This window comes from Hirundo rustica, chromosome Z (assembly GCF_015227805.2).
Source record: "Hirundo rustica isolate bHirRus1 chromosome Z, bHirRus1.pri.v3, whole genome shotgun sequence".
NCBI classification, from domain to species: Eukaryota; Metazoa; Chordata; class Aves; order Passeriformes; family Hirundinidae; genus Hirundo; species Hirundo rustica.
This window is the reverse complement of record NC_053488.1, coordinates 40,888,816-40,898,862: the sequence shown is the minus strand read 5'-3', so window position 1 is coordinate 40,898,862 and position 10,047 is coordinate 40,888,816. Positions and strand designations below refer to the sequence as shown.

The 10,047-nt window shown below is 38.4% G+C and overlaps 1 protein-coding gene across 1 annotated transcript; it reads left to right on the top strand.

Annotated features, from left to right (window-relative positions):
- Window positions 1–3,051: 3,051 nt before the first annotated feature.
- LOC120765563 (cryptic protein-like) lies at window positions 3,052–7,151 on the top strand. Its single transcript, XM_040090566.1, has 6 exons — window positions 3,052–3,341; window positions 3,499–3,548; window positions 3,662–3,838; window positions 4,711–4,825; window positions 4,933–5,042; window positions 6,825–7,151. Exons 1-6 carry the CDS (start codon window positions 3,229–3,231, stop codon window positions 6,935–6,937), a joined length of 678 nt encoding a protein of 225 aa, XP_039946500.1. The 5' UTR covers window positions 3,052–3,228; the 3' UTR covers window positions 6,938–7,151.
- The last annotated feature ends 2,896 nt before the right edge of the window (window positions 7,152–10,047 follow it).

Sequence of the window (10,047 nt, the reverse complement as noted above, 5' to 3'; positions counted from 1 at the left end):
TCTACCCTTACTGCCGTCCCTCACAAATCCCTAAGCAGAAGCAATCACTCTCTGGCAGATTCTGTCAACAACAAACAGCAGCATTTTTCTGCAGTGTCACACCAATCTCACGGCTGGTGCAGTCAAGCAACAGCAGCATCTGAGCAGTTTTCTCTGTCCTCATTCCTATGCGTGCCTCGATGGTGAGGCTATAGGGAGAAGGAAGAAACAAAGTATCAAAAGCAAGAAATGTTTACCAACTGCTTTACAGTTCTCCCATGTTGTTAGCTCTTGCAGTTACAGGGATGACTTCTGATCTTAAGCAAATGGCACAGGGTGTGAAAATTGATCAATATTTCTTCACCAGCAGCTGCATTTTGAATGTTACCTCTAGTATAAGGCTGGGAATTTGGCGCCCAAAATCTCTCCAGGAGAACTAAGTTGATACTGCATTTTAATTTAAAAAAAAAAAAAAAAAGCCCTATATGATGTTCCTTTGTTTACTTATCCCTGTTTATGTTTTTTTCTGCCTTCCATCTATGGAAAGGGAAGACAAGAAGCTAAATAGTAAATGACAGCATTTAAGTATCTGAATATTGTAACTTAAAGTGATACTACCAGTTAGACCTAACTGAAAACTATTTTTTTTTCCCAATGTACTAACAAAGAAACCCTAGAACAAATGTAACTATAGGTTTGCTTTTTAAAGTCAAAATATTAACACCATTATCCAGTTAGAGAAGTCAAATGAAAACAAGATCTGTTCAAATTGTAAGTATTTTCCAGAAGTACATTTTCAAATGTGGATAATATATACCTTTTCTGAATACATGAAAAAATGACACCTCCTTTATTTGTGTGAAACATTTTATAGTCCTAATTCAGAACAGTATCTGTTGATATGATGATACTTTAAAATATGGTAGGTTTTAAGCAAGCACCTAAACTTTAACATGTTTAGAAGTCCTTGTCAATCACAGCAAGTAGAGGCAGACAGCATAATGGTGAGAGCAATCTGTCTCTTCAATATTGCTTCTGTTTAAGATAGGAAAACCAAAATCCCTTCCGGAATTAACATGTTATGATTTTTATCATAACATGCTTTCTGTGACCCGTCTTACCTACAAATGTGAGGATAAAAGTTCTGATGCTGATTTTGCAGAATTGCACACAAATGTATATCACAGACTCCCAATTCTAAAAGTCATGGTACTTCAATACAAGTCTGGAACAAGAATATAGCTTCATCTAAATCCATTTAAGTTAGTAACAAACATAAAGCACACCATGAAATAAGATGCCATGAAGCTAAAGGGTATCTACAAGATAAGCCTGTATCTACAAGAAAATGGTTGAGTTTAGAACAATTGGAGCCAGTAATTGTAGCAGTATTGGAAATGCCTTATGCTCTGAGATTGGTGTAGCCCTGCAGAGCACTCCCTGTCAGCATTCCCTGCAGAAACATCTATTTTAAATCTTCAGCAATGCTCTGCTGTCCTCTTGTTGAAGATCAGTGTACCCACAGGAGACATAAAAGAATGTGTCATCATAGAATCACAGAACGTGCTGCAGCTGGAAGGGACCCCAAAGATTGTTGAGTTCCAACCTCCCTGCCATAGTCAGGGACACCTTCCACTAGATCATGTTGCTAAGTGCCTCATCCAGCCTATCCTTGAACAACACCAGGGACAGGTAACTCACAACTTCTCTGGGCAATCCATACCTGTGCCTCCACAACCTCACCATAAAGAATATCTTCCTAATAGCTAATCTAAACCTTCCTTATCCATTGAACTGTCCTTCCATCAAATCCAGATGTCTCCAATTTGGAGATAAAGAGCTTCTGAATAGCTTGTAGTTCTTGATTTCAGTGCTCCAGCTGTATGACTTTTCCTAGTGTTTCCATTACAGCAATTACACCATAGTTTTCTAATTTCACAATAGTTTCCAACTTCTCTTGCTTGTTACCCATGCTGTGTACATCTGTGTAAGAGAACATATCTTCAAAACACTCTCCATCTCCTTTAGTGCCAAGAGGGTTGACTTTAATTAGGGCAGTTATCTTTGTAAATTAAGCCAGCCTTTGTACCAAACTGGATGAGAAATTATCATAGCTTCCAAACCATTAGTTCAGATGGGGCAAATCCAAAAAGTGACAGCCACAGGAACTTACAAACAAGTGATAATAATGTCTTTAGTCAGTGCAGCCATCTCTTCAGTGAAGGTCTGACCCATGCTTCTGATGTGATCTTGTATCTAGCCAAGGAGAAATTTGTACAAGCTTGGTTTGCAATGGCACAGTGAAAACATCCCCCTTCTACATGACCCTCCATAACAAAACAAGTTCTATTGCCGCAGTTTCTTGCCCCAACTTAAGCAAAGACCATGTGCACTCGGTGGTACACAATGTGGGAATGTGATGAGAAAAGCCTGCCCAGAGCTGCTTTTTTAGCACTGCCCAGATGTCTTTTTTCTCATGATACTGAGCCATAGCAAAGCCGTGCGAGTGGTCCTAGCCCATTTCAGTACACTTGGTAAATTGTATCTCATTATCTGCTGACAGTGCATAAACTCAGACCAGGAATACCCACTAATGGGCCTAACTTTACTAACAGTAAAAATTTTCAGAAATGTTTCAAACAGTTGTTAACAGCTCTGGTGAGACCACACTCCTCCCTCAAGGACCTTACACTGCTTTTTCCAGTATTTTTAGTAGAAATTTCTAAAGCAGGTTTTAAGGATTTCTGCTGCAAAGTCGTATCATCTCATAAAGCAGATCCCCGGTGGAAAACCGTGGCAAAGACAAGGCATATAGGTAGAGCTGAGGCTTTTAAACCTTCATTATATATACCTGCTTCCGTTTATGATATACCTATTGTAGTTCTGTAGAATGTTTGTTTGTTTGTTTGTTTGTTTCCTATGCAGTATATTGTAGTACAAATTCTCTCTCGAGAAATAAAGACACTGGATCTGAGATCTTCCTGCCTTGGGATTTTTTGTTGTGCTCATGGGCCCTTAAGTGTCCCCCCAGCAGTAGGTGCCCCCACCTTGCTCCACCCTTCAGCAGTGCATGTAAATCGGGGGCTGGCCGGGGAGTCCCAGCCCGGAGGGATGTTCCTGGCGCCCGGCGAGGGTTCAGCCAGCGGTACGGCTGGCGACTGAGCCTGACTGTAAGCTGGACAGCAAGAGGAAAGTTTCGTCTGTCCCGCTTTCTCTTCCCATCGGTGCCTACGGCGGGAGGACTGCTGCATGCAACAGCCCGAAGGAAAGGGCTCTGGACATCTTCCCTCTGCTCAAGCCCTCCCGGAGGACCACGCGGCTATTTCAGGCTGCAAGAAAATGTACTGGAGAAATCATGTTAGGTAAGTTTGTTTGAGATGCTGGGGGACCTTTTCTAGCCAGGGATGCTTATTCCTTTTAAAAGTTCACACACTCACCATTCGTTTTAGTTTTTGTGTCTTCTTAGCACAAATTTATTTCTGGTTTGATTTTTTTTCTCTTTTTCTTTATTTTTTCCAGAATTCTTTTCACTGTGACTCTGGTCTGGCAGGCTGTTCATTTAGAAAAAGGTAAGGGAAACTTCATGTTTCTCCCCTCCCCGCTGTGTTTTTCTTTTACATTTACAGTGTGCATTTCTTCATTACAAACTACAAACATTTACATATTTACACTTTTTGTCAAGGTCCTGAAAAAGAAGAACATAAAGAAGATGAGAAAAGTCCCAATGCCACGGCACAAAAGCAGCAGCCCAAGAACGAAGAGACCTTTATAAATGCGCTCAGCGGCATGAACCAAAGTTATGAAAGCAGAAAGCAACAGAGTTCCAGGTCATTCGTACCTTTCACCGGAATTACACAGAGTAGGTAAAATTATTTTTGTAAACAATGACATAAAATTACTTTAAAAGGTATAATATAGTAATTTATTATAAAGCTGTTGTCCTGGAAAATTCCAGCCTGTTAGTTTTCTGTGCCCACCCATTTGATTTATACCCATGGCCACTTAGTAAATGGTGATAAAAATTTAAGGTAGAACTGAAGATCTCTCATTTGCAAAATGTATTATGGAAAAACAAGAAAGGATACTAAGAATGAAGAAGTGTTTGGCTCTTTGGGTTTACAATAGCATCTGTGAAATTTTGTAACATTCTGATAATTTATTAAAATTTACAGTGTTTTATGACCATGAAAATGATAATTTTATAAAAAAAGGTTTAGGCTGCCTGAAAGCAGGGGGGAAAAAAGGTATTCTGTTTCCTCCCATACATATAAAGTCTTAGATTCGTGCTCAATCCCAGGACTCTGAGAAAGACTTAAAGGAAGCATTCCATCCTCCATCAAAACCTCTTTATTCAAAAATAAACTAACAAAACCTCTTTATTCAAAAATAAGCATCACTTCCCGGTAAAAATGTCCCCTTTCTTAGTGCGATTGAAACCTGCATCTGTCAAAGTGAAATATTTCACTTGAACACATGCTGCTGCTGCAGAATTTGCCAGGCGCTGCTTCTTTACCATCCTGTAATCCCTAGTAGCTTGTTTCTAATCCTTAACTAAACAAACTGGGTTTAGCTGAACAAACACTCCTAACAGGCATATAATTTTATTGTCTCTAAAGACAATAAAACTAGATATCCCTAAGAGACTTTGGGAACTGGAGAGACCTGAGAGAACAAGTGAGAAAAACGTGAGTCCCTGAGATGCTTGTTGACTTCTGGAATATTGTCTTGCAGGTAAAAAGCTGAACAGACGCTGCTGCCAGAATGGAGGGACTTGTATCCTGGGGACCTTCTGTGCCTGCCTAAAGCACTTCACTGGCAGATACTGTGAACATGATGAGCGGAAAAGGTAAAAACAACCAAATGAAAATCAGAAGAAGTGAGTGTGATGGTCTGGATGGCTATTTTCTGTGGTGCGGTCAGGGATATACTAAATGTCTCCCTTGTCATTGACAGCAACTGCGGCAGCATTGCCCATGGCATCTGGGTACTGAAGGGCTGTTGGCTTTGTCGGTGTGGCTACGGTACACTGCACTGTCTCTCAGAAGTAATGCACAGTAACTGTGGTAAGAAGTGGCATTAAATCAAGAATTTTTATCCCATGAGTGACGGAATTGCCTTCTGCAGTGGTGGGGTACTTGCTGTATGTGCACTTGTCAGGCTTCTACAGAGGGTTGCTTTGCTTCAGAGAGTGCATTAGTGAGACAGCAAAAAGCACTGCTCTTGACTGTATAGTTCATCATATAAGACATTTTCAGTTGTTCAGAATTCTGTACAGTAGGAAAATTCCCACCATTGTAGTTGAAGATTACAGAGGTTAAATACTTCTCTGTTCTGCAAAACATGTACATCTATGACTTCCACTTAACCAGGACAATTTCTACAACTAAATTAAATCCAAGCACACAAACATGTTCCTTAGATAAAGAAAAGAAACCACTAGTGTATAACGGTGCGGTAGAAGTACAAACTGGTATTTCACTACAGGAAAATAATTGTCTACTTAACACGCAGAATCATTAATCATCATACATAAATGACACAGAACTAGTCTGAATATCTTTTTAAGATCTGTATCTCAATCTTCAGAATATTTTGGTATGAGTTTTAAGACTAAACACACTCCACACAAAAAATATATAACTATTATCCTGATCAGTGTAAGTAGTGCCACCTAGTTTCCTCAAAAGCACCATATAATTGCAAGTCAAGTATTTCTATATCAGCCTGTGAAATTCCCTGAATAAATTGTTGAATATTTTTGAAAAGAATGTATCAACTGACATACCGATTTAAAGAATTGCTATACTGGTGTTAGTTTCCATGGAGAACTGATTGATCCTGACTGTTCTCAATACTCTTGAAATCATCAATAAAGATTTAGTAATCAAAGTTTCTCTTCAGTGGCAAAATCAATGCAAAATATCCTTTCCCTTTCCACCCACATATATCTCAATCCCATCTTTTGCTTTCCTTCAGTTGTGCCAACCTCACTACTTAGCAGGGTAAGAAAACAACAGACCTAAAGTGTTTCAAGATTCATTTGCACCCCAAGCACTCTCTTGTTTCCTGACCAGATTCCTACCTGAGTAGCAGTGCCTTGAAGCTGTGATTTCTGAGTTGTAGCACCAACTCAGATGCAAATCAAAACATTAGAAAGGTGACATTCCTATCTTTGTAACTCTAAACAAGGAAAAAAAAAAAATCAGAACCACTTTTTCCTTGATGTTTTCGATATTGAGCAGTTATATGTAGCATACAGCTTGCTCATTAAGCTCTTTACGTGTTCATCTTTAAATCAGCCCTATTGTTCCTCATTATAGGAGCAAAAGACATAATGGGCCTTCCCATGCTATATAAAAGCAGTCTACTGCTTCCTACCCTTGAGCTCAGCTTAAGAAAGACAATTAAGTTCTCGGTGGAGAATCCCCTGAGCAGGGACTCCGTGGCTTTCACATACATGAAGGTATGACTTCCCTGGTTTTGTTGAAAGCCAAGTCCCTTGTTAAAAGAAGGGTTAAAAGCTGCCATTCAGGCTTGAGTGCTTACCTCTTGTGAAGTTCTTCCTCTTGCTTTTCCTTGGTATTTACTTTTGATTATTCTGAGATTAATGCCTGCAAGAGCTGATAAGTGTTATCAGTTGCTCCTCAAACGATCATTAATGGAACATCTATTTACATATCTCCTCTGAGAATAGTCCCTTTGATTGGCTTTAACAGCTGATACCTTTAACTTAAGTACCTGTGAGATGTCAGAGGACTTTTCAAGTACGTTAAAAATCCTTATGTTTTCAAATTTACATATTTACTCATTAATCATTTTGTTTTCTTGATTTTATTTCTTTTAAGAACTGAAATCGGAAACAGAGGAAATTATCAGACTGTATTCTAATGGTTTAAGATTACAGCAAACAGTGTTTTCAGTCATTTCCCTGCTCACCATCCTCCTGAAGTTCTGCTAGCTGGCAGTTGTGAAACTGGACAAGGGGAAATACTCAGGGTTGATATAACCCTCACCATGAATCATATATTTCTTCTATGAGCAACAGAAGATGCTTCTACTTGCATGTTGGAGGCAGACTGAGATGTATTAGTTAATGCTGAAATACCTGGGTTATTATAAATTCAGATTATATGAATGTGAAATATTTATTATTATATTATTATATTAATACTGCTATCAATATCTGATTCTAACGATTCTTTATTTCCAAAATACTGCTCTTCCAGTGGAAGCAAAACCCCTCTAATATTCTATGCCTGAAATACTGTAAGTTATAGTAATTTCTTGTACAACTCTTTTAACAAATAAAACTGATTTGATTTCTGAAAGTTATGTTTAACTTTATTTAAACTTGAAAATTCATATCTACCATTTGTCATTGTGTTTTATCTTGTAAGAGAAGCACAGGGTAGAAATTTGTTCACATAAGGAGGGGTTTAGGAGTAGATATCTTTCAAGCTCTGTTATAGAGAACTATAAAAGTTACCTAGTCTTTCAGTTTTTATTCTTATTTATTATAGCAAAATTGTATATATGCACAATCTGCATGGCAGGAATCATATGCATGTTAAGAATACATAAATAATGTTTATTTGTTTGGGGGCGTTTACTTAATATCTTAGAAATATGAGTCTCTTTTTTAAAATGACAGCAAAGAGCAACTTTGATCATTTCTATAGCAAAGTTGTCTTGATTTATATATAATTTAAAAATTAGTATATCTATGCTGTAAAATACAAAGTGTTTGAACATGTAAGTGCGTTTTAATGTAAGTTTATAAAGCAGAAACAGGTTTGTTTTGAAAAAATTTGAAAGATAAACCTAAAATATATCTTCATCCTTTTAAAGTGGAGGTACCATATGGAAACAATCAGATTCATAATTTTATTTACTAAAAAGACATTACTGATGAAGAAAGTTCCTAATGTCTTTTAAAAGTTCAATATATTTGATGCTTAATTTTTTTTTTTTTTTTTTGATGCTGCAAATCAAGACAATACAGTTCTTAAGCAGAAAAGGATGCAATACCAGCAAATGACTTAATATGGTGCCTGCCTTTAAATCTATGACTACACAGAGGCAGACTTTTATAGGGAGTCACTGTGTAAAAATATATTCATGTTAAATACTGCAAGTATTTCTACTATTCCTTTCCAAACTCTAGACTTGAGCTAAGAGACAAGGCTTCTCACTCATCACATAAGATACACTAGACTAGAAATATTCCGTTTCCCATTATTTCACACTCATTGGTCTGTACCCATCAGCCTGTTTCCACAGACCATCTTAGGATAATTAAATATCAAGAACAGCTGCAGGAAAATAGTTGTGCCTTTGTTTAACAGATGCTGAAATTTCAGGAATGCCATTGTGAAATCATCTTGGCTTGCCATAAAGCCTACCTGAGAAGTCTGTAGGCAATACAGCTTGCATTGTGCTTCAAATAGCTTTTTACATTTTAATGAAAATACATAGTACAGAAAAAATACAACTGAACTATTATTTATTTTTTTATCCCTGCAGAAAATATACAGAGCCATTAAAGTTTGCAATTAACAAAAGAAAAAAAAAGTGCTTCAATACAAGTTTTCCAACAACAGCTATTTCTGTTTCAATAACACCCACAGCAGATTTAATCAGGAAAAACTAAACTGGAATAACTCCCTGTGTAGATGAGCCTATGAGCCTGCAAGAGTAACCCTGATGAGGCTATTCATTATTGGGTTGGTCCGATTTGCAGAATTAGAGCAACTGAAATGTCTAGCAAAAAAATATTTTCCTGCCATACCAAAACATTAGTACAGGGCATCAGATTAGATGCACAGTTCTTTTTCTACAGTCTCAAAGCATTGCACGGGGAACTTAGATGCATAAGTAGTTACAATTATGTGATTTTGAATGTCAGAGTTTAAAAATTTTCTCTGGATGGAAAAACAGGGATTTTGTTTGATTGATTTTAAGATCACATTTCCTTATCTCTCTATCTTATCCCATTGCATTCTGTTACTGGAAAATCTGAAAATTCTGCTTCAGGATGGTTTTATATCAACCATACTATGGCAAAACTACTCCCTCAGTGTCAGCTAGTTGTGGATGATATTCATCTTGTCTTTGTGCCAGAGCTCTGGAAGTTGGTGAGGTGTAGGCAGAAGAAAGTTCAGTCTGTGTTCCTCACACACTTCTGAAGCAGAGGCAGCCACAGGAGTAGAGTTAGAAGAAAAACATATCTCCTTAAGTTAAAGAAAACAACAAGAGGGGGAAAAGAAAAAGCAAGCAGAAGCTGTCCCATGCATAGCCTCATTTGCAAATAAAAATGTAACTTAGAGGGAGGAAAACAGAAAGCACCGAGGAACAAAGGAAAGCACAAAGTCACAATCTTTGCTTAGGTTAAAACTGTCTCCGCTTTTATCTGTCTCCAGCTGTTTGCAAGAACAGATAAAAGAAAGCATTATTTTCCTCCCCTGTTACCATCTAAGCCTGGCCAACCTTCTAACAGTGCAATTACAGGCACTTTGCCGAGGTTTGTTTATAGCAAACAGCAATGCTTACTCCTCAGCCTCGTGCTAACTCACAGACCACTCTGTCAAACATGGCACATTGCACCAAAGTAGACATCTGTCACTGCAAGTTCACGCATGTGCTTTCTCCATATGCAGCCATATTTGGGCAGGGGAAGACCCTCAAAGAGAAATATTTGCCAAACAACCCACAGGGCCTCAGAGACCTAGATCCTTTCCTCCTCGAAGCTGACTCCAGAACTAAAACAAATAGTGCTGCCTGCAGCTGGCCTCAGTGGCTTTGCCCTTGCAATTGCTGCAGCCTCCATCACTCCTAGGGGTATGCAGCTGATAAGAGCCCAGACTGGGGAAGGATGTGGTGGAGAGGCTGCCTTCTCTGCAGTCAAGAGCCCTGGAGCAGGAGTTCTGCTACTAGGCACAGATCTGCAGGGAGCTGCTGCCATCTGCCCTTAACACAGTGTCCATTTAAAGAAAGGGATTAATTTTGCCTAAAAGCCATGTCATGCACCCAGGTGCACATACAAACCTATAAAAGGTAACTTTCAGGTAC

Bases quoted from the DNA above. Each gene is read 5' to 3' on its own strand.
- LOC120765563 (XM_040090566.1), top strand. From the start codon at position 3,229: ATGCAACAGCCCGAAGGAAAGGGCTCTGGACATCTTCCCTCTGCTCAA. The intron at 3,342-3,498 runs GTAAGTTTGTTT...TATTTTTTCCAG, and splicing joins TACTGGAGAAATCATGTTAG to AATTCTTTTCACTGTGACTC. The intron at 5,043-6,824 runs GTAAGAAGTGGC...ATTTCTTTTAAG, and splicing joins AGTAATGCACAGTAACTGTG to AACTGAAATCGGAAACAGAG.